Consider the following 24,509-nt stretch of genomic DNA (forward strand, 5'->3'; position numbering starts at 1 on the left):
TTTAACGGTTATTATTATTTGTGTGTGTTATTGTATGTTTTCTGGACCCAAATGTACTTTCATTTTTCCTGAAACCCATTACTTGCTGCAGAAACAACCCAATTTCCCCTTGAGGATCATCAAAGTTTAGTTTGATCCAGTTTTATCTGCGCTACTCTCAAGACACACAAAGCCAAAATACAACAAAGCCCATCCATGTAAATTGAAGATCTGCATATTTATGATACAAATATAGACAAGTGTTATTAAATCTTTCTTTAGTCTGAATGAATTGTTACCCCTGGTACAGCTACAGAAAGGAAATACTCCCATTTAGTCAGTATGAAATTGTTTGGTCTTTATTATTATTATTATATTATAGGGTGTGGTCTCTAGACCTATCCGTAAAGTGTTTTGAGATAACTCCTGTTATGATTTGACACTATAAATAAAATTGAATTAAATTGAAATGGGAACAAGTGTGGCTGTGCCTACCTGCTGCATGTGTCCGAGCACATTCTTCCTGGAGTCAAACACTCCCCTTCCTTCTTCAGAGTACAGCTGGTAGATAAAGTCGGTGGTGTAGTTTTCATTACAGTTCTCATTCCTACACACACACACACACACACACACACGCGCACACACAGAGTTATTAGTCAGATGTCTGAGTCTACATGTAGCCATTGTTCTTTCCTCACTGAGATCATGTCATAGTGACAACAAGATGAAAGCAAAATTGCAAAATGTCAGCTGTTTAAGTGTTGACATCAACATTGCTTCTGTTTACTATACAAGCAGCTTACAATCAAGTGCTGAGGACAGGGAATACTGGCTCATAGGAACTTCAAAAATGCAGCAGCAGTGCACCAGTTATGTGTCTGAATTTGTACTTGCACAACATCACATACTCACTAAGTGGCTCAGTCTGAAAATGAACTGTGACTGTCTGGACTGCTGGAATCATCATGTTACCTGAGGACCAGTCCTCTTTGAATGCTGGTCTTCATTTTCTCAGTCAAATGTTCAACATTGGCCTGTAGGAATAAATAGGAAATGTGAGTGACCAGTAGATGGCACTGGGATGATGGCCATCCCAGAATTAGTCTGAATTGCCTCTTGTAGATGAAGTGAGTGTGAGTGGGCATTCACACAGCCTGTGTCGGCGTCAGACAGTGCAGCAAAAACGCAGGTCTTTCCATTCATTTTGAATGGGGGTAGTGCTTCAGGCTGCGGTGGGGTTTGCCACAGGGGACACACAAAACAACGCAGCGGGCCTGCGGCGTCAAGTTTAGACCAACTCAACTTTTGAAGAAACGCAACCCGACATCACGCTGTGGTGGCCAATCATGTAACCACAATCAGACTTGTCAACCAGTTTTGAGGCGGTGTGAGAGTTCTGTGTAAACGGGAAACAAGAAAGTCTGAACTGCCCAGGAGTTTGTGTAATAGCTGACTGGCAAACAACAAAGCATAGTCGATCTGTCTCACTTGGCTCTTTGTCTTTTCTTTCTCTCTTACTCCGTGAAATGAAGCTGCCTTCAAGTGCAGTCGGAAACGTCGAGATCTATAAACAATTTGACAGAAAACGGTAACTGTGAAATATTAAGTCTACTTGTGCTACTTTGGGGGGTTAAAGAAACCCAACAGGATGTCACACAAATGGGCAGTTTCAGTGACCACACCACCGCACAACCCTGCGGCAAATCGCCAGATCACTATTTTGGTCTGAATGGGGCCTTAGGGAGTGAATGCCTTGACGGAGAGTTGAGAAATCAAAGAGGAGACACAAACATCAGAGGCAGTCAATGTTGAGGTGCATGTGTGCGTGTTACTAAGACATTATGTGTTACCTGCAAGTCTCTGATGTCAAATGGCTCCTCGTAGATGTAGGCAGCATCGGCTCCAGCAGCCAGGCCGCCTACACTGGCCAGGTAGCCGCAGTAGCCTCCCATGGTCTCGATGATGAACACACGTCTCTTGGTCCCACTGGCCGACTGCTTGATGCGGTCACAAGTCTGACACATGCATATAAGCTCACAATGTCAGTACACATGAGGTGATTATTACAAGCTTAGCATTATGAAACTATGTTAATATGTGAGATATCTCCAGATAAATGTCTTGTTTAATCAAAAACCAGCAAGGTTAGAAGTGTGACGATTAGTCATGTTCAGATAAATACATTCCACATAGAAATACAACAGCAAGACACTAGTTTCAAGGCCAGCATGCTTATTTCTCAATCTGCACAAGAGTCAACTTGCTACGTTTTAACAATTCAGGCAGATTCAGGCTAAAATGCTGCTTTCGCCAGTTAGACTGGAGTCCTGCATAAGGATGAGAGAGCACATCAAATGGTAAACTTCACATATCATTTCAAATGAAAATGTTTGGTTAGAACTTTTGGTTAGAATTTTATTTATAGATACAGTATAAACTATCTTTTCTATTTGACCTGACATTAAAACATTGTTTTAATAGTCCAATGTGGATAATCAGTTTGACATCAGGTGACTGTGATGTCAGTACTAAGTCCAGTTTCAGATGCTACAACAATGTTAAAGGCGCATTCCACATCAATAAAGTTGGGGGACTCACAAGAGACGGATCAAGGCAGCCAAGGCCGAGATATTAGAATAGAATGGGTCAACACTGGATCAACATTTCCCATAATGCAACTTGATAGCATCTTTCATTAGACCCTACTTGCCTTCAGTGTTTGGGTTAAGGTTAATCCTGAGGTATAATGTTAGAACTAAAGTTAGGTTAAAATACAGATACAGAAATCTATAGAGCTGCAGCAAATACTCATGCAACACTTTACTGCACATCTGCTTTTGGAAGCTGACAGTCTGCTGAGTATAAGCACTGGACCATCAACGTGATATTATGTGTCATTTTCATCCTCTGTGCATTAGCATTTTAAACAAAGCGGTCAAAGTTGTTGGGGCGGCGGTTTGTCTGCCTTACCTCCACGATGGCATTGAGGGCCGTGTCTGCCCCGATACTGAGATCTGTGCCCGGTACATTGTTACTTATGGTGGCAGGCAGCATACACATCGGGATGCAAAGCTCCTCATAGGCAGAGCGAGCCTCATACAGCTGCAGCAGACTCTCAAAGGCCTGAAGCGGCAGTATATGAAAACGCGTTAGAGCCACTAAAGGCTGGCCAATGAGAGAGAGAGGTGAATCTCTCTCAGTTTACAGGAGTGTATCCTGCCATTCCGGCTCTTTCCGTGTGATAGCGGCAATGGCTTCCCTTTGGCAGAAAGGACGGAGGGACAGACGTGTGGATAGAGAGAGAGAGAGAGAAGAAAGTGAAGAAGGGAAAATGAAGAGAATGGAAGGACAGGACAGGACATTGAAAGGACAAAACGTAGAAGGAACAGATAGAACAGAGGGAAGAAAGACAGAGGTCTGTGTGTTCGTGATTCAGCAGCTCAATGCAGTGACACTGCATAGGACAACCATATGACGGCCACATCTGCTGTGGAAGGTTATCTGCAGGCAAGACAAGCACCGATCGAGTCTGCATACACAGGAAGGATGAATAAGATGGTGGCAAAGATTCAGGTTGGGAGATGTTATCCTGTTTATATTTGCGCTGGTTCTTTAGTGCATTTGAGTTACCATGATGCTTTAAACAAAAACAGCAAGAGCAATGTTGGGTATTATCTTTATATATTCTTTGCATAAAGAACCTCAAATTTATGCAATGTTACTAAATAAAGTTTGTATAGAAGCTTCATTATCAATACAAGCAGATGGATGCAATACAGTGCATGTTAACTGTACTACAGGGTGTTAGTTTGTGCTCTGTAGCTGTATGTGAGAGCCAACTAGACATCATGTTAACCACTCCTCTTGATGTTAATGATGTGGGAGGACACAAACACAGACAGAGAGAGCAGAGCAAACATTGGCGGCCACGACTCTCGTGCACCTCACAGCATGCCCGCATGTTGTCACTCACTTACTCACCTGACAGGGAAGGGAGGGACGCTACTCGGTACCTTGGTTTTACCTTTACCAGTCAGGCCTCACAGTACAGACGTGACTCTATTTGTCTGTCTGGCTGAGTTTCTGATGTTTTAGTTTTAGTCCAGATGTGGCTAACAGCTGCAATGTTCACAAAATTTCCTCCAAATAATTCACTGACTGGTAAATTTAATAAGAGCATGAGCAAGTTTGTCTGCTTGTGTGCATGTGTGTGGTTTCTATCTATCTGTCTGTGTGTTGCTGTGAGTTCAACTGTTCTGGTTGCCAGCCCCATCACTTACAGTAGTGATGGCGTTCAGAGCCGTGTCAGCGCCAATGCTGAGGTCTGAGCCCGGCACATTGTTGGAGACAGTGGCTGGGACCATTACCATGGGCACACAGAACTCGTCATATTTCCCGCGCGCCGTTAACAATTCCAGCAGTGACAGGAAGCCCTGCAGGGCAGAGCCAAGCACTTTAGTGTCTGCAAGGGTGGCTGGCAGGTTGGTTTGGTTAAGAGGTGCTACTTGCCACAAGGAGGGGAAGGACAGGGTGCCAAGGGGAGGAGCCAGGTCTATCACAGCGGACAGCAGCGAAACAGACAGGTACCACTCCACATACTCTAAACATTATCTCTCTCACACACACACACACACATCCATACATATACATTTACTTGCATATATCACAGGAAAATAAAGCTGGTGAGCATCTTAATGGGATTGCGTGAAATGGCTGGAAAAAAGCAGGTGCTCCCTGTTTCCAATTATAACCAAATCATCATATTGTTATATTTCAGTTACAGGGCCCTATTTTAACGATCTGAAACGCAAGTATCAAACGCCAAACGCAAGTAGCTTTGTGGGCGCATCTCAGGCGCTGTTGCTATTATACTGGTAAATCTAAAATGGGTTGGTCTGAAGTAGCTACATTACTCATAGGTGTGGTTTGGGCGTAACGTGCAATAAACCAATCAGAGCGTTATCTCACGTTCCCTTTAAAAGCAGGCGCGCTTGTTCCATGGCGGATTGCTATTATAATGGCGGATTTGCTAGGTGCACCCTCTAATACATCCATGGGCGCACTTCAGGAGCGGTTCACAGCCGAGGAGACCGACGTTTGCTATTGATTTTTCTTTTTGACAAAATGTAAATAAAGAAATGTCACAAAAACATACTTTCCGATGTTTTGGGCTCACTCTCACTGAATCACGAGGTCATGAATGCTTGGTGATATTTTTGCAATGTAGACCGAGATGACCTCACTATAGACGATGCAGCTCTTCTGTCTCTCCTCTCCTGTGCCGCTGCTGGGGCATTTGGGTTAAGTGACATCAGCACATGCAGTTCAACATCGCATCTCCTTAAGTCCTCTAATATTTCCTCATTTATGTCATCAACACATCAATGATTCATGGAAATGTGTAAAACAAGGTCATATTTTTCCTTGTATTTATGTATGGTTTGCAAAAAATGTGAACTGCTGGGTCCGTGAGATGAGAGAAGCAAAGTGTATGCGCGGTGTGCACACTCTACATTATGGTCAAGCATGCAACCTTAAAATAGCATCTGAATAACGCGCCACTGACTTTAGACTTGGTTTTTCCTGGTCTGTGGCAGAATTGTTTTCTGAAACTGCAAAATAGCACTAGGGAACGTTTGCACCGGAACACGCCTCCTCTTTTTGCTGAACCGCCCCTGGGGGGGCAAGTTAATTTCCTAATTTAACGACGCGAGTCTGTGAAGGGAAAAGTCTGCTGTTGTGTCGGGTGCAAAATAGGAATGATATATGCGTCGGTGTACAAAGTCAATTGCGCTGGGTGCAAGATAGGGCCCGTAGTGTGTGTTGCTTTACTTTTCATTTCAGTAATTCAAATGCCTCAAATTTAGAATCCTACTTTCTCTCTAATGATATATTTAGAGTAATGGAAATCAACAGTGAACCAAGAAATTACTTTGAAGCATGATTATGTAGATGACTATGTAAGGAACCATGTGGTGGTATGCTGACATAAAATGGGATAAGACTGATGGAAAGGATCAACATTACTGTGTTCACTGTCATATACTGTACATATAGACATCTGACAATATAATTAGTAATGCTTCAACAGTTACTTTGTTGTTTTTAAGTATGAGCATTCTCACCATGTTGCTGAATATTAAATATAGCATTAGCGCTCCTGTCATGAATTTTCAAATGTCTAAGAGCTTAAATGCTTATGGAAAGTAAAAATGACAATGTAGCCTCATTAGCTATATTAGCTAGCAGGGACAAAAAAGAAAGCTTTAAACATACCTCAAATCCACCAACAATTAGGAGTGCATTAATGTTGTGCTTTCGCATCTGCTCAGCAATTTTGTCAATATGCTTTGCAGGAAGTGTTCTGTAGGAAAGGAAAGAACAAAGTTATTTATTTATATGAACTGTTTCAGTGCATGTCGAAACATTCAAACAGTTACAAAGTATATAGCTGTGAATGTGGTCCTTAAAAGGTATAATATGCAGCAGTATCCTAAAAAACAATGTATAGACTAATACAAAAATAATTCCTCTCAATCATCACTTGTGACCCACCAGACGTGTGTGCGGTGTCTGTATCTGCAGTGACCCTGCCCTCTGCCTGTATTTTAACTTTTCTTTTTATTTTGCTGTGGGTTAGAGTTAGTTTATGGGTGTCAGCAAACAGCCTTTGGCTGCATGTGGGTGTGTAACCCCCAGCCAATAACAGTACAGGGTGTACAGCCCATTCTCATTGCCAACCTCCGCTTTGTCAGCGTCTCATACCGACACACAAAACCCTTTAGCATCTGTATGATACAAAGCGGCGGTATTTGACAACCAACGGTCCAAATCGCTGTTTTTATTTACTTTAGTGTTTCCCTGCTCCTTTTTCTCCTCTGCCCCAACAGATGTGTGCAGCAGACAGACAGTGCTGCTGTCTGTCATTGTGTCTGTTTTACCGTCACACACACAGACAGAAGGAAAATTCAATCCATCAGCTCTCTCTCTCTCTCTCTCTCTCTCTGGTTCGTTGAGATAGGGAGGAGGGGCCAACTTTAAATGCTGTGTTTACAAACACCAATTGACAAAATTTATTTTCGTAACAATCAAGTACCAAAAACCGAGGAGGACACGCTGTTGGATGCTGTCCTCCTCTCCTACTTCAATGCCTAACAAATCTATCTCTTTATTTTCCTGACCCTGTCTTTCACTGTTTGAAGCCTGAAAATATTGTAAACAAATGAATAACATAATTAATTCCACTGGTCGGACTGTTCAGCTCTGTTTCAGACCGATACCTCCGGTTCAGGCTGGTCCTCATCGTGGAAAACTTTTCAATACTCATCTGGTTTGAAGCAGCAAACATTCAGTGTAAGAGTAAAAAATTACAATTTATTTTTTTATAATAAGTTTATTTGATTCACAGCTGCTACATATAGTGTTTTGACCTCGACAACCCAACTGCATTTTACTGCAAACTTGCGACTAGTTAACTTTCTAAAGCAGGCACAATCGCTTGTTTGCTAAGAGTCGGGTCGGGACTCAACATTGTATTCAGAATATAAAATATTTGTATAGCACTTTTTAATGTGTGATTGTGTAAAGGTGTTCATGAGATAGATACCAACCTTTCGTGAAAATTTCGCCAGCCGTCTTCTCTCCTTTATGGAGACAGACGCTGTGTGCACGGTGGGCTCGATGGTGTTTTAAGCCTCCAACGTCGCCTTCCAGGCAGCTAACCCTCACCTTAACCTTTGAAACATAGCCATTGCCGTGCTGCCTAAAAGGCAATGTTGGGGGCTAGAAACACCAAACACCGCACGGTGGTGTGTGTGTGTGACACAAGTGACAGAGAGACGGAGGAGGGCAGGAAAAGGAAATGCTTTTAAATAGCGTTTAAAAAAAATAACGAAACGCAATGTGTGGTGGCCGGTGTTGATAGTGCGGCGCACCGCCACACAGTCTATGTGTGGGAAACACTGATGTGTGTGTGTGTGTGTATATATATATATATATATATATATATATATATATATATATATATATATATATATATTTTCTTCTTTTTTTTTTTTTTTTTTTTTTAAACCTTATGAATCTTATTTTGAATGTTGAACAGTTGCTGTTCAACCAGAGATTACAGAGCAAGCCTTTACCTTTTGGTTCCCAACAGGGATCCACCTTGTCCTGTCCATCCTCCGACATCAGCCCATTTAATCTCCTTAATCTGAGGGGAAGACAACAGCAACACATGCAAATCTTACTCCATCACGTTTTAAAAATGTCCTTCTTTTAGCATTCAAATGTATGAATTCTAGGCCTAAGATTGATTCTTTATTGTTGTTGGTCCATTTACCTCACACCTTTAATACATCCAGAACCTCCTGTGTTAGTTACAGTTCTGTATTATCTGACACATCTTCCTGGTGTCTCGGTGCAGAGATTGTTAGGAGAGTTAACTTTCTGGCCACACTCGCTTATATATAACAGAGGAAGTGGACCGGTGAAAACACAGGTGTGTGTAGCTGAGAGTCCCAGAGCACTGAAGTATAGAAATCCATTACTCCCACTGGTCTAATCTTCCTGGGGTCAGTTGGCACAGCCTGATTTCAGCTGGCCAGAGCACACACCGGATGTTTAACTAACCACTAATATTGAGGACATAATATTGAAGATAAACGATCAGATCGTTTAAGTGCTGTTCTTTGAATAAGACAACTATGGACTTGCGTTGTTTTTCTCCGGGAAAAGGTCAAAGGAGGATAAAAGAGAGGAAACCAGTTCTACCAGTCACAGAGCAGGAAAATAGCAGTGTCTCAAATTACAGAACAGACCTGGGTTCACATAAAGACTCACATATCTACTGTCTGCTTTTACCTTTCATTCATCATTGAAGATTTCCTCCATAGTTAGATCAGGTGAAAATCATCTCACTGATTGATTACTCAGAAGCTGTGTTTTACTGTCTGTGTATTCTTTTGCCCTCTATCAGTTTATTGTGGTACTGCATCAACTTTGGCTGAGCTGGGCAGAGGAGGGAGAGTCAGTGCAGGAAATTGGTTTACGTTAATCTAGACAGATTATCCCTTGTGGCCTAACAGTGGTTGTGCACTGTCTGACTCACCAATTCTCTTTGAGCAATTGATTAAAATGTGGAACACACAATATTTTATTAAACTGTTAGTGTAGATTATTTGATGAATACATTTCAATTGTAACATTAAATATCCTTAGTGTGATGACTTTCCTACACGATTTTCAATTTAACGGAGTGAGATTGCAAAGTGGTATATTATATACATGCAACAGTGCACTAGTATATATGTCATATACAGTAGTACCCACCTGGCCTTTGTAGAATCCCTCAAACCCATCACTGACAGCAAACATCTTGTGCCCCTCAGAGATGCCCACCCTGACGGCTGAACGAACGGCAGCATTCATGCCCGCTGCAGGGGCACCAACATTCAACACTGCCACATTGAAGTTGCTCTGAGGGCAGAAAACGGACATCAAATGGGACTAACATTGTTTATCATCCCACTAAATAAAGACTGTATGTTGCAGTTGTTTTGGGAGGACATGTAATCAAGCTCTGCAGAGTGAATCAATAAATGGTTTCTGCTCTGCTCTCAGCTCCATGCTGGGCCTACATTGGTCATTATCACAGATGCAGGGGGAGCCAAACCCTGAGGTGAGCTCCACAGCATGGCGTCTGCCTCTACACTTCACTGATCTGAGCTGCTTCTTTTGGAGCTACAGCAGCAGGCTGTCACAGCTCCTGGCATGGTTGAACAAGTCATCCCTTAGTGGGGAGCCAGGTGTCATGTGTCACCTGGTCCTTATGTGACGCATACCACTGAAACTATAGCCTACACAGCAAGCAGGTAAAACAGTTTATTATTAACTGGTTCACATAATTACAAGTGACCTTATTTTCCACTTAACAGCAGGAAACAGCTGACACCATGTTTAACTAGCATGCTTTATGCACCTATTTTCAGAGAAATACTCACATTACTCTATATTGCCAAACCATGCACAGGAATACTTTAATCGGTACATGAGCCTTGTTTTGCCAAGGATACCTCTGAAAATAGCAGCACAGTGCACCATGACTGCATCAGCTGAGTCGTCATTTGTTCGCAGATCCTTAGGACAGTAATAAAAAATTAAACATCTCAGTGGTTTGGGGAGGGAAATGTAACTCTAAAAACAATCTGCACTCCAGGCATAGTGGGGGCTGCTACTATGTGTGTCTGTATATTTCTGGCTTGTGTTAGGAGCGAGGGAACAGAGCTGATAACACTGTCACTGTCAAAAGGAAAGGTAATGTCAAGATGTCGTGAGGTGACTTACAACTGGCAGTTCGGATTCTGGTTTACGATGAGCCAGCAGTTTGTATGTCCTCAGGTTGTTTTCAAAACTCCTGCAGTAAAACATGGCACAGGCAATATCGTTACACCAATAGTATGGAACATTTTCAGCACCACATACATGAAAATGCACAATATCGCAGTCCCTTCAAGTTTCGCTGCCTTTTTTTTTGGATTGTTGTGGCCCAAAATGCCAGATTTTGCGGCAGCTTTTGTAAAAAATTGCAATAAAAGTTGAGATGTTTTGTTTTTTTGTTGTAATGAAGTTGCGGGAGATGGTGAAAATTGCAAAAAAGTTTTTTAGTGTACTTCTTAAAAAATAAAAGGAAACTTGTTTCAGGATGAATAAAACTACTCTGAGCTGAGTGTTCCTAGTAGGCTAACCTTACCAAAAAGGCTCAGGATGCTGCAAATGCTGGTATAATATGAAAATGGCTGGTGGATTTATGACACAAAATAATTATTTACAATTGAATGAATCAAATTTGAACATATATCTGTTAGTGGCTGGTTAATGTTCACATTTTGAAAGTTAATTTCCTATCCTGGTCTGGGATATATTCACTTACGGTTTGATAAAGTAGTCTACTAATTGGCCTTTAACTTTTTATTGCACTTACAATCACGAGCATTGCTGTGCTCAACTCAAGTCATCTTCTTATTACCTTCTCATCTCCGGTTTCTCCTGCATCTACTGTGTGTGTGTGTGCGTGCCTGTCTCTGTGTGTGTGTGTCTGTGTGTCACCGGGAGAACTGAGCAGCAGCCCCACCCGCTGCATAAAGCAGACAGCATTGAAACAGCAGCTGCTTTTAGCGACTTCAGAGTGACAAATCGTTACAGCGTACTTTGATGTTAAAATGTGTACAGGTTGGCAGGACGATCTGAATTGTTCTGCATGGTCTTTGGTGGTACGTTTTGTTGGTCAATGTGAGATGTTCGAGTCACACGTCTCATCTTCATACCAAAAACAAGGAAATGAATTTGGCGACGTACGTGTGTTGCATCAACTCGTTCTCACTCCCGCTTGGTCAGTGGCTCTCAGTGTCCGGTACCTAGGCAAAGGTCTGGCACGGGGGACTGCTGTGATTGGTGGAAGTTGGGGATGCTCGGGTTATTGGTCAAACTTGCGCTAAAGTTGCGGTGATTGGACAAAATTGCGAGTAGCACTAAACTCTTGGGAGATTGGTTGAATCGTTGCGATCGCGACATCGCAAATTCCTGGAGTGACTGAGGGTCAAAACTGAGGGATGTAAATTGAATTGGCTGCATCATTATAATTTCCAACTAATCGTTGACTCTATGCTGTGTATAAATGACGACGATGCTTAAAATAGCACCATGGTTCACTTTCTGTACTACACCTGTCTAAAGTAAGCAACATCAAACTCATTCCATGTCTGGATCTTGAGTTAAGTGATGTCTTTGGAATATGGGATTGCTCCCAGCAGGCCGTCAGTCATACCTGCCCCGAAGCTTAACAGCCTCCTCAAACCGTTTCCCGTCCATGGCCCTCTGGACCTCTTGAGTCTAAGGAAGAGAGAGGAGTATTTTCACTGTTTGAATTCAGTATAATTTCATACACTGTACTTCCTTTATGTACAAAAGCAGAGGCACTTTGTTTAATTCATATCAGCTATGATATATATATGCAGGCATTCATACTGTGATCTTTGAAGGGCCTATTATGAGCGCAACAATTGCTGCATGTGGGACTCACCGCCTTTCTATTTTAAAGAGACAGAACAACGCAAGAGTAGACATGTCATCAATACTGAGCTAATATGTAACCATGTTTTGACCTGGAATAGAACTGCATTCCTTGAACCACTTTACAAAATCTGAAAAAAATAATTGAAACATTTGGTGAGATTGTCCCTTGAGTTCTGTCAAAATCTAAACATGGTATTCAAATTCAACAACAAAGCCTCTTTATGCGTTTCTATGGTGATGGGTTGCTATTACATCACCATCCAGCAGGCAGTCATCGCCAGCCCTGCCAAATGCTTTACATAATCATTAACCAGACACAACTGCCTCTCAAACAATACAACTCTCTTGAGAACATTAGTGGCACTTCAGGACCGATGGGCCATTCCTTAATGCTCCTCCAACCCGCCCCCATTGACTCTGCCTCTCTTAGTCCAGCTGAGTCATTTCCCAGTGTTTGTGTTTGTATCTGCTTTGCAGTTCCCCTCTCTCCTCAGCTTCCGTACTTTTGTAAATAAGTGTTTGTGTGTGCATTGAATGTGTGGACTGTTTCCAGCCCGGTCCAGTGCCTACCATCTGTACACACTCCATCAGAGGCAGGCGCACCGATTGGTTACCGCACAGAGAGACCACGCAGGCTGGCGTGTTGGCTGTGGTCTCAAGAAGGGCAAGAACAGCCTCCACACCCATACGACTGGCCTGTGTGAGCAAACACACACAGATAAAACTGCGTCATCCTCACTATCAAAACATTTCTTTGTTTCTCCTGTACACATGTAATGTTTTCTTTGCCAACACATTCTTCCCCAAATCCAGTGATTTATTTTTCACACTGGACCCAAAATCGGGAGAAAAAAAAATCCTCCGATATGTCTTTTTCTCTGCTTCAATTTTTATTTGTGTGGTAAACGTGAAGAGATTTGTCTGTCACTGTTTGTGATGCGGTGCTTCACGTGTTGAGCCACAAATCTGTTAATGTGCTTAGCCTGAAACCTGGAGCCAATTCTCCTCAGACACACACGGGATTAAACAGGAAATGCTTTGGACAACTGGACTATTTCTACCAAAATATCTCCAATAGAGCACACAGCAAATGTGTACAACTGATTGATAGTGTGCACACTTTATAAATAATTTCTATTATAAATGCTACAAGTTGTAAAAGTCAAACATGTAAATGGTAGTTAAACAAATGAGATAAATCGAATCTGACAATGTTATGGTTCTAAAATCAATGTATAATCAATTTTATATTAGGGCTACAACTAATGGTTATTTTCTCAATGAATTGATTTGTCTACATATGCATGTTACAACTTCCCAAAGCCAAACAGTCCAAAACCCAAAGATATTCAGTTTGCTATCGGATATGACAAAGAAAAGCATAACATCCTGATATTTCAGAAGCTGCAACCAGCAAATGTTTAGTATTTTGCTGGAAAAATGTATTAATTCATGTTCAAAATAAATAAGTGGTGGACCTACCAGGATGCGGTCAAAAGCAGAAGGGGTCCCTCCTCTCTGCACATGCCCTAGGATTGTCACTCGTGTGTCAAAACCCAAGCATTTGACAACAAGCTAGGAGGATAAAATGTACACGTCTTAGCAAATACTGCGGCAATATTCTTTGTTATTCCTCTAAAGGCAAATACTTTTGTATAGTATATTTAACGGATTCATGAGATTATGCAAATGTATTTCATGCATATTAGTAATTCCGCTAAAAGTGAAATTCTGTCTGCAATAGAACCATACTATGAAACAAGTGTGTATGCAAACGTACATACATACATACAAACATGACCAGGCTCATCACACACTGAAACACAAACACAATAGAAAAGCTTAAGAGAAGGGGAAACAGCAAAGCACAAGCAAGCCATTCTAATTTTTCAGTCATGTTAGCGGGGAGCTCTTAGCTTAAACTGAACATCACAGAAGATCCCAAGCTGGAAGTGCTAAATCAAGTGGTGATACTCGGGTACTGTACGAGAAAACAAAACACTTGATATTTTTGCCGTCAAATAAAAAAACTGTTAGTGCAGGGTCGTGGCATACGGTGATTATCTCTGTGAGCAAGTTTACAGTGTCATAACATACATACCCATATTACATTTAAAAAAAAAAAAAAAAAAAACATTCAATACAACTATGTGTGAAGCGGTTAGAAATGAATGACAGTGGATTTCACAAATGTCTGGGCGTGAGGTTTAGTGAGGGTATCTGCTCAGGGTTTTATAGCGGTAGTAGTATAGTGACAGCCATCTTATACTGTAAAACTAGAGAGTGTGTCTGATAGAGCACTCCAGAAACACAGCAACAGAGTTAAAGCCACACCAGGGCAGCAGTACAGTAGTATAGGTCATACAGGAGGCAGTCCAAGCTGGCACTTGCCACACTTTTACACAAAGCTCTGTACTTACATCCTTGATATAGTCAGTGGTAATGGGCGTGTTGCTACGATCAATCGCCCCTTCGGCTACAATTATGATATTCAGCCTTTTCATTCCTGCTCGGTTCTACAAGGAGGGGTGGTGGAGAAACAACATGACAGAAAAACTGAGATGGTGGCTGCGACGTGGGCTTTCAGAAGCACAGGGGGCCAGACGATGCTAACAGCCGGGAGGCTGAGAATATATTATTTCATAATGAAATTTGTCACTGCAGCTTGTGTTTGCACTTTGTAATCAGCAATATCCTGCCAACCTTATTGCTGGTCATTACTGCATTATTGTGGACGTAGCATGCAGCATCATGGTTTTCTTATCAGGAGCAAGGTGGGTCTTTTTTCCACCCACATTAGCATCCTGTTAGGATATTCTGATGCCAACTATCAAGAAAACTGTAATACAGTTTATTTAGGCGATTTGTGGCATAGAAGACTGATTTCCATCAGTCGGGTCTCCATGCTTCTGGCTTCCCCTTTCTTTGCACTCAGGTACTCACATCCTTGACTATACCAGAGGTTATGGGCTTCCCATGCCTGTCTATGGCTCCCTCTGCAACTATGATAATGTTCAGCCTTGTGCCCCTGGAACGGGTCTGAATCATAGAACAGTGGCATGTTTCCAAAGCAGAAAAAACCACAATATGACACCAGACGACTCAGACTAAACACTTCACATAAGTCTTCTCTGATAGAAGAAAAACAGGATGTTCTCCTTGTAGAAAAACAGAAATGTTGTGCAGAATAACTAACATTGTCATGTTAAACAAGACAGCAAGACAGAATTATATACACTCGTTATGAGTCACTGGGTTTACTGTGGGGAACAAATAAGATTGTGTTACCGCAGACAGTTTTTCACACATTTTTTCCTCCCAGCCGTCCTCTGGGGGCATCTCAGGGATCAACACCCAGTCTGCTCCACATGCCAGGGCACTAACCAAGGCCAGGTAGCTAGGATAAAACACACAGACACAACAATGTGTATATATAAACAGAGGTGATATTGGTCTCTATCTCTGCCTTAGGGATTATGTTTTTGGATCTTCTATTGAGTTTATCAAATGCATTCTTACCCACAGTGTCTTCCCATCACCTCCAACACAAATGTTCTCTGGTGACTGAAAGATCAGAACAGAAAATATGACTTAGCAGTGCATTTGAGTAACACAGCGCTATACTGATGTATTCAAGAACATACATTTGAAAGGTGATGCTAAATAGAGCTGAAATTAGCCTAAACATGGTGATGTGTTTGCTGTTCAATTGCCTGACAGGTCGACAATGGAGCATATGTTTTATTTTGACTTTAATTCCTCAGGATATACTGACATTCCTTTTCCAATACTGCATTGACCTTACATGTGTTAAAAAGCAAGTGTAAGTAGGTATACATAAATCTTTCATAGATGTATATGTTTATCCTGCCATTGTAATGCTAGGACAATGAAATGCTTAGTCACAGTAAGTACAAAGTCTCCTATTTAGGACTTCAAATGGATTTTGCATTATCCAACCTTTATTTGCAAGTTCAGGGTGTACTTCTGCTCATAGCTGTATCAAATATAACTGATATAAATAAACAAACAAATAGAGCTGCTCTATCTCCCCCTCACCTCTGTGCAGTTGTCATAATTGCATCCACCACTTCGATGATTCTGTGCAGAGCAGAGTCAGTGCCGATTGTCATGTCAGTTCCACAGAAGTCGTTATCAATGGAGCCAACCATCCCCACGATGTGAAGGGCCGAATACTTCTGAACAGCATCAGCCTCGATCAAGCCTGAAAGGATCATATTATTTATGTTATCTTGCTTATAATGTATGCGAGAGTGAAGCTGGCAGCTGGAAATGGGGGAGGACAAGATTCATAGCAAGACTGTCTCTTTATCTCTAACTTAAAAATAGACAACCCTTTAATTCAGTTTTCCTGTGAGGTAGTTAAATCCTAACAAACATTTAGCCTTCGATGGGGCATCTTTACCATCATGCCCTGTATGGAATAAACCCATATTTGCTGGAGGCAGAACACTGACAAACAATACATGGTAGTGTTGAGGTGTCTGCTAATACTGGCAGGTGTTGTAGCGAGTCAATGTGACAATCTATAAGTGACCAATGTGGTTTTTAACAGCATAGTCTATATCCACGACGTTCCACTTTCGGGATTGCTCCGGTGCCGCCGGAAATTCCGCAGGATGTCCCTCTTTTCAGCTGGATGTCAGTTACCTTCCGCTTTCTTTGTGTTGTAATTTTAACCTCCGGTGAATTTCTGAGGACTGTGGTTAACTGCTCCTCAGATCTCTGCAGGGTAAATCCAGACCGCTAGCTGGACTATCTGCTGTCTAGCTGTCATCTCATCTGCTGTCTAGCTGTCCAATCTGAGTTTTCTGTTACACGACTAAAACAACTTTTGAACGTACACATGTTCCATCAAAACAAGTTCCTTGCCGAAGCTATTTTGCAGAGGCACCGTGGCTCTGCCCGGTGCTTAGCGCCGCCCAAGACGATTGTGATTATGGGTGTACCAGTAAAATAACACGATTCTCGATGCCAAATTCGATACCACGGTAAAAAAAAAGATTTTCTAAGATTCCATGTACTTGAACTTCTTTATTAAAATATTTGAAAAATATCAAAATGTCATAACAAGACATACAAAACGTGCAATAGAGCATAGAATAACATAATCAAGTGCAATGAATGGTCATAGTGCAATAACTAGTGTCCCCAGACACATTCCAGACTTCCAGGCATCTTTTCAAAAGGTACTGTGCAAAAACAACAACAGTGTTTCTAACAGTTGCGTGACCAGAGCGTTACAAACCCCAGGTAAATATTGGCAGCTTAGAGTCCAAAAGGACGCCGAGATGTCTAATTTCCTCCTGAATAGGTAGCTAAGCATTAGCTTCAGGCTAATTTATCACAGCTACAAGGGATGGACATTTGATGTCATTTCAACATTTGTGTACTCACATTGAATTATAGCTAGAGTACCCGAGTTGGTTACTCGCAAAAACAATTGAGACACTGCCAGTAAAGTGATCCCGACTGGTCCGGGCTAACCGTGGCTAACGCCGCCATGCTAACCCTGCTACAGCTAACGTTACCAGAGGAGCCATGGATGTATTAAGAGAACTGGAGACAGTGTTCGGCGGGAAGCCCCGTACATTCCAATGAGTGCTTAAAAGCGCATAAAGCAAACATGGAGCTCGGCTCTTCGGCGTTGACTGGCCCATGACGTCACGATGGACATGCGCACCAGCAACAGTTTGTTTGTGTTGTCGTAGCAACCGGTAGCAACATGCTCGTTCATGAGCTTCTCTCTCGTGTCTCTTACAAGTGGCGAACTCATGAACTCGCCGTTTCATTGTCTAAAATATTCACTAACGTTAAACATTTTAACGTTTTCGTTGTTCCTGATCGTTTACATGCTTAGCTAAATAAACGATGAATGTATTTAGACAACCAAGGAGATGTAATTATTATGTTGTGCTACTGGCTAACGCTAGCTATTAAGGTTAGCCTGCAGTTTCGTGAACAGGGCTCATCCACGGCTTCATCCCTCATCCACGTTACAAGCTTTACAGCACACAGCCCTCGGATGTATCAAAAGAGAGAACCAAGGCGATGTAATCACTATGTCTGTAGTAACGTTATGTAGGCATATAGCTAATTATGGTATTACCGTTCTCCTAATACATCCATGCTAGCTACCGCTAATAGCTACTAGCTGATAGCCCCGCCAGTTTGGAAAACGCTTCATACATGACGTTACATCCATGTTACAGGCTTTACAGCATACATACATCTCTCGGGTGTATCATAAGATAATACCATGGACGTATTAATAGAACACATGGTGAATTACAACCATTAGCTATATCCACTGCTCGCGTCCATCATGCGCGTTTGTCATACCTAGTTTAATAACTCTGGATTCGGCTACTACTGAATGTTAAAAAGGACCCTTTAATTGTTCGGGCTGGTTAGTTGATGTACCCCCCAAAAAATTATCCGCTGAAATATAGAAGTTTCTTTCGCCATTCAAAGTCTATGTGAAAAGTCTTTCTGGGCCATGGGGTGCAGTACCACCGTTATCCGCCAAGCCCATGGTGGCTTTTAGACATGCTCTCTTCCTGGGGGCTTGGGAGGAGCCGGAAAGCGAACCACGGCTGTTTACAACGTGTAGCCTGTTCAGTGGCCGTAGCCGACAACAGTAAGTTATTTGAAGCCAAGAGAGGTAAATCGGAACGAGAGGACCGTGAGTTTGCAGTGAACATGCCGGTTTTTAGGTCGGGTAGAGTTGACTCTCGTACCGGAAGTAGAAAGACGTGACTTCGGCCACTTCTTCGTGACCACCTCCTTCTGAATGTATCGACTGGAACACTCTGAAGTGTATGCTGCCCCCATCATTTCCGGAAGAGGCGCAGCAACGATGCTGCTAACACTGATATCGTCGCTAACGGTGCCTACGGTGCTTTAAAAAAAGGGCATCGTCGGGGTTTTGTAATTTTAGAACCGGAAGGTATCGGTAGTATTGATTCTCGTGACATCCCTAATTGATTGGTTTAAAGAAATGCCAATAAACCAGAGCATTTTTCTCCCATCCCGGAATGCTGTGTAGACTAGCCAGACCCTCCTCTGCAGCGCTGTGGAGGAGGGTCTGGCAAAGCGAGACTACTAACAGCACAACGTGCAGTTACTGGGTTTGCAGCAGATTGAGCACACCTGAAATTAAGAAAATAGTATGAGGTTAAAGCAAAGAGGAGGTTTATCTTTCCTCAGTACCTTGCTCCGCCAACTCCCCCAGCAGCCCACTCCATTCCTCCCTAAAGAGGTTGGCTCCGGTCAGGCTGCCATCTCCACCGATCACACACAGGTTGGTGATGCCATGCTGCACCAAGTTGTGAGCTGCCTTCAGGCGTCCCTCGTGGCTGCGAAACTCTTTACAGCGGGCACTGCCGATAACAGTCCCGCCCTGATGACGACAAGCGTGAAGATTTCAGCCTATTACACTCTTTTCCTGTGACTTTAGGTCACTCCGCTTCCTTTTTGCAACTCAAGCCCTGTGTACTTGGTGCAGTATGGTGTTTAGTGTCTTGCTTGAGGACACTTTGACAAGAGTAAACACTGCTGATAGTACACAGTGACTGCTGATATGTTAGGTAATGACCTCTTTAACCACAAAACAACTTTGCCTATTAGCTACATGATTTGCACGTTCCTCTTGAGTACCCTATTGCATTAGATGTGTGGCTGCTGCCCATGATAAGTACTCACCACTTGTAGCATGCTGGAGACACTTTCCCATGTGGCTTCCTTTATGTTCTCGCCACCGTCCACCATACCCTGATATCCCTGATAAAAAAAAATGAAGCATCTTAGTAAATAAATACGAACTAAGATTACTAAACAGATACTGCAAACAACATCAAGCTATAACAGCTGGAGTGATGTGGACTCCTAATGGCACCATTAGCTCATCATGACTCAGAACTAAATAAATATATCAACCTAATGCAATACCATAGCAAAGTGAAATGGAAAAAAAAAAAGTGTAATTGTAAAACTCAAGAAATGAATATGGTTTAAAAGTGTGTACATCCTCATATGTTGTCATGCAGGAGTGTGCATGAGAACAACCCTACTGTGGTACCTGAGTGGGAGGGTGGTTTCATACGAGGCATATGCTAAAGCCTCAAGTCAGTTATGTAACAGCACACTGAGCGAGGAGGTCCATGACATACACAGATGTGCAGGGCTCACAGGGTGGGCAAGCAGAGCACGGACCCTCGCCAAAGCTCCTGTAACATCTGCTATGTGAGAAAAAACATCCCTGTGTCCATAGATGTAGACCGGGATCCTACTGTTGTCAATTTGCAACTAAAGTGCAGCCTTTCCTTCATTAAATGCATTTAGGGTTGCGTACCGTTTACTTTTTTCCGGTACGATACCGATACCGGTACCTGGAATTCGGTTCCAGTACCCAACAGTACCTTTTTTCGGTACTTTCCCTCTGTAATAACAAAACAATAATTTCAGTTGTAAAAATAATTCCAAACCTATTTATCCTATTTACTTAGAACATTTTGTTATTTATTTAAAACATTTTACACGCCACACAAAATAAAACACCCCCCTCCTTCTCCCCTCCCAGACCTGTCCGATACCATCTATCTAATAATTATTAATTTCTTACACTACACTGTAACTTTCATTCTTATTCTATTTTAGGCTGTTTTTATTTTCTATCTCTTTTAAATTTCTCTTTAATGTTTTATATAAAGCATTTTGAATTGCCTTGTTGCTAAAATGTGTGTGTGTGTGTGTGTGTGTCGGAGCTCCGCTCTCTGACGATATGTGCTCACGCTTATGTGCTTTCAAGTACTGAAACCTGGCACCATTTGATTTAACGTGAATCGGTCCTCGGTAGTACCGAGGTAATTCGGTCGGTACCCAAAAAAGTACCGAGTTCGGTACCCAACCCTAAATGCATTAATGTGAAACACTTGTCACTACTTCCGACATCTTTCACATTAGTTTGCTAAAATATGGATGTCTTATACCTCTGCTGTGTTTAAAAAAAAAAAACTGTTTTTAACAGGTATTACTATATAAAGGTGATGTGGCTGCAAGTCATGTTTTCCTATGTCGGGCACACTTCTATTGTATAAAATAAACTATGATGATAAACTATGACACTATAACTGTGTCAAAGGCCTTAACAATGATCATCACAAAGTGTGGGCTCACCTCATGAATGAAATAAACTTTTGCTCCCACATATAACCCCATGCGAACCACGGCACGTACGGCAGCATTCATCCCTGAAAAACAATAAAGAATACCTTTAAGTAATCTTAGCAAAACAACTTTGTGCAACACTGCAGTGATGAGCAGAGTAAATAGTTCAACTTTAAAGATGGAAAACACGTTTTCAACTGTAGCAGTTGCTGCATGGATACCAATTTTATCTCTGTCATAAAGAACGGCAGCAGCGGAACTTTAGTATTTATGTTACATACGTGTGTGTGTGAGTCTGTGGCTTGGGCCACATTTTTTTTCCCCACACCATACTGCCATTTTTGGTCAGTCAGTTTCCCAGCTCCTCCTACAGCCTCTCAGTTACTTTGTGGTTAGTCCAAGTGAACTTGAATGTCAATGACAGGTTAGCTTAAACACTGACAGTGGGGATAATGGATAATGCTTTACCCACAGCAGGCAGACAGGAACTTGGCTGATGACTGTGGGACATATAAACAACAGAAGAAAGGACTGAGTTTCCTTTCTCTGCACAAACCGGTAAACAGTACAGATCTAATGGCAGCCAAGCAGTGTTGTTACTAAGCAACACAAAGGTTTAGGTTAGTGGGGCAGTGGAGAAGACAGCAAAGAAAAAAAGACAGTGAGATGTACAGTATATGGTAAACTATACTGGGAAGTAAAAATCCTTGAGAAATTAGTGTTTTTTTCCTACATTCCTACAGTCACAAAACAAAGCACCCATAAGCATTAGAAAGGGACCAACTATTCACCATACTGTCAGTGTAACAGCCAGTTACCTACTGTTTTATTATATATTACATAACTATGTTCATATAAACAGCCTAGTTTAATCACAGTTAGAGAAGACAGAAGAGGTTTAGGGATTGATAAACATACACACAAAGAATGCAAGTAAGTAAATACGACATACAGTAGATACAATTTTAAGATTATCCAAAAAATTATCTTTCATGTTTCTTGTCCAGTTTAGAGGTTTTTATCAAAGCTAAAAGTCTTAAGTTCTCATTCTGCATAACTGCCACTATTCTCATGCAGAGTGAGTGAAAGACCAAGCCAAGGCTACACAATGCCCTCTGACACTGACATTCAGTTCCTGTCATGCATGCCACTGCCTCATTAGTTTGGCTCTGGGGCCAACTCCGTGCTTTTTTTCTTCCTGTGTGTGTTAATGTGTAGGCTGCTGACAGTGAATTCCAATTCTAAAGCCACCCACCAAAGATTGATTTTTTATTTTTATTTATTTTTTAATCCTGAGCCAAAGAGTGCTATATTGTCCATAACGTGGCTGGCAATTACAGTAAAGCGTATAAAACGGCAGTGCTGCAGAAAGTAGAGTGCAAGCTAAAACAACATCTCCAGGTTGACCTCCCACAGCCTTTTTCACAGAAGAAAAATGTATGCCACAACATCTTAAATGCTTCAACATGTTACACTAAATTCTGCTGCAATGTTTGTTCTAAAAAAAATTTTTATTAAAATATCATATTGCCACAAAAAGGCCTACTGGTTACTGGTAGCTTTCATTTAATAACTTAGTTTCTGCCTTCAAAATTCATAGCAGGGCTTGAACTGAAAAAACGACATTGGTTTTTAGCATTAAGTTGCAGTAGCCATTACTACTACAGTCTTATGCTAAACCAAATTACTATAAAAATGTAGTACCTTTATATAGTGCTAGAAAGTGTGTATTATAACCACTGACTGTAAAAAATAGATTATAACTAGTGTTTCAGTCAAATGAGGAGACGAGCCGGTGAGCACGTGACCAGGGTTTCCTCTATGACGCCCGAGTGGGAGAGACGTAACGTTAGCAGAGATGTAACCAGAGACGGTTTAGTATGAAGGATATTTGATGTAGCTGTGCAACTCATCACGTAGACAGGATACAGGCATCCCACCACAGGCACTTACTGTGGCTGCTAACTAACCACAACCTCATGTCTCATCTCACTGAAAATATAGCCTACATGTTAAGGATGCTATTTTTTTGCAGTGTCTATCCCTCTTGTCAGTCCCTGCTTGTTAATAGCCTAACAGCACAACCCGCAATGCAGTGGTCTGCACTTCTATAGCGGCCACTGCTTCATAAATTAATTAGAACAAGTTAATTAAATTGTAACCTTAACTCATCAGTTATGCTGCACTATGTCTGTGAATAAGAAAAAGCGACACGGCTTGGCTCGACCTTGACAGCTCTCTTAACTGCTGTCACCGTGCTTAGCGACAAATATGTCCCCAAATCAATGGCAGAGGATGATGATGCTGTTAGCCAGTTAGCAAGAAATGTTATGTTAGCATGCTAACTATAATACATCCATGATGCTAAGTGGCGGGCTTCCTAACTGAATGGTCGTAACCTTATTCACTGTTATACTTTTGCTGCTGTACAATGCTTCTTACACTATAATAAGAGAAGCGTAGCCACTTTACTAACAGTACAGTGCATCACCCAGTTGAAGACGTGTATTTTTGCCCTCTACGGGCCTGTTCTCACTGGCACAATAATAACGTTACATTATCTCGGAAACTGTCAATCCGAGAGTTTACCTTGAGCATCCCCTCCGCTCGTCAGCACTGCGATGGCTTTCCCCGCTCCCGACAGATTCTCAAAGAATATTTTCTTGCCGTCTGGCTGCGCCATTTTCACAGCGGTTTACTGTATTTCCCAGTCCAATTCGATAAAATAATACAACGGGACCGCAACAATATAAAATTGTGCTAAAATAATGAAGGGCAACACACGTCCACCCCCTCTACCTATTTTTGCCAGGCCGCTATGCTCTCCTTTTCCCTGTTCCGCATCTATTCGTCGATTTGCCGAGTGATTGACATCGCCGTGAGCCAACCAGATCTCGATTTAGGAGTCCTTCCTTTGATTTGAAACCAATTGGAGGAAATGTAGATGATATGTGGGCGGAGCAGACAGTGGCAGGATGCCGGTGTCGTGCCAAGGTACTTACGCCCCACCAGGATTTGTATCCTTGTATCACCTGGCCACGGGAGCGCGCGTGTGTTTAAAGGGGTGATAGAATGCAAAACCGATTTTACCCTGTCATAGTTGAATAACGACAGTTTGGTGGGTAAATAGGACATACATAGAACCTTAAAATCCCATTGACACCTCTTTCCTCTGCAAATCTCACAATTTGAAACTGCCTCTGAAAACGGGCAAATCTCAACGAAGCTCATAGTTGACATCAACTATGTGGCTGTACCTTATTTGGCTCTAG

The 24,509-nt window shown here is 42.0% G+C and overlaps 1 protein-coding gene across 5 annotated transcripts in view; it reads right to left on the reverse strand.

The window, feature by feature from the left end:
- LOC144536847 (ATP-dependent 6-phosphofructokinase, platelet type-like) overlaps positions 1-24,079 on the reverse strand; it is a 28,389-nt gene extending 4,310 nt beyond the window's left edge. Inside the window, exons 1-20 of one of the 5 annotated variants that reach the window (XM_078280115.1) lie at positions 23,827-24,078; positions 21,247-21,320; positions 19,774-19,851; positions 19,282-19,471; positions 16,108-16,273; positions 15,568-15,612; positions 15,337-15,445; positions 14,469-14,564; positions 13,531-13,623; positions 12,619-12,744; positions 11,801-11,865; positions 10,321-10,390; positions 9,307-9,453; positions 8,118-8,188; positions 6,256-6,343; positions 4,260-4,412; positions 2,950-3,102; positions 1,830-1,994; positions 952-1,013; positions 475-586 (exon numbers count right to left, since the gene is read on the reverse strand). In XM_078280115.1, coding sequence (XP_078136241.1) covers positions 475-586; positions 952-1,013; positions 1,830-1,994; positions 2,950-3,102; positions 4,260-4,412; positions 6,256-6,343; positions 8,118-8,188; positions 9,307-9,453; positions 10,321-10,390; positions 11,801-11,865; positions 12,619-12,744; positions 13,531-13,623; positions 14,469-14,564; positions 15,337-15,445; positions 15,568-15,612; positions 16,108-16,273; positions 19,282-19,471; positions 19,774-19,851; positions 21,247-21,320; positions 23,827-23,920 — 2,157 coding nt within the window. In that variant the 5' untranslated portion in view covers positions 23,921-24,078. Of the gene's footprint in view, positions 1-474; positions 587-951; positions 1,014-1,829; positions 1,995-2,949; positions 3,103-4,259; positions 4,413-6,255; positions 6,344-8,117; positions 8,189-9,306; positions 9,454-10,320; positions 10,391-11,800; positions 11,866-12,618; positions 12,745-13,530; positions 13,624-14,468; positions 14,565-14,991; positions 15,088-15,336; positions 15,446-15,567; positions 15,613-16,107; positions 16,274-19,281; positions 19,472-19,773; positions 19,852-21,246; positions 21,321-23,826 lie in introns of all 5 variants that reach the window. The other 4 variants (XM_078280116.1, XM_078280113.1, XM_078280111.1 and 1 more) reach the window with 4 other exon arrangements.
- Positions 24,080-24,509: the final 430 nt, after the last annotated feature.

This window comes from Sander vitreus, chromosome 22 (genome assembly GCF_031162955.1).
Source record: "Sander vitreus isolate 19-12246 chromosome 22, sanVit1, whole genome shotgun sequence".
In the NCBI taxonomy this organism is placed as follows: domain Eukaryota; kingdom Metazoa; phylum Chordata; class Actinopteri; order Perciformes; family Percidae; genus Sander; species Sander vitreus.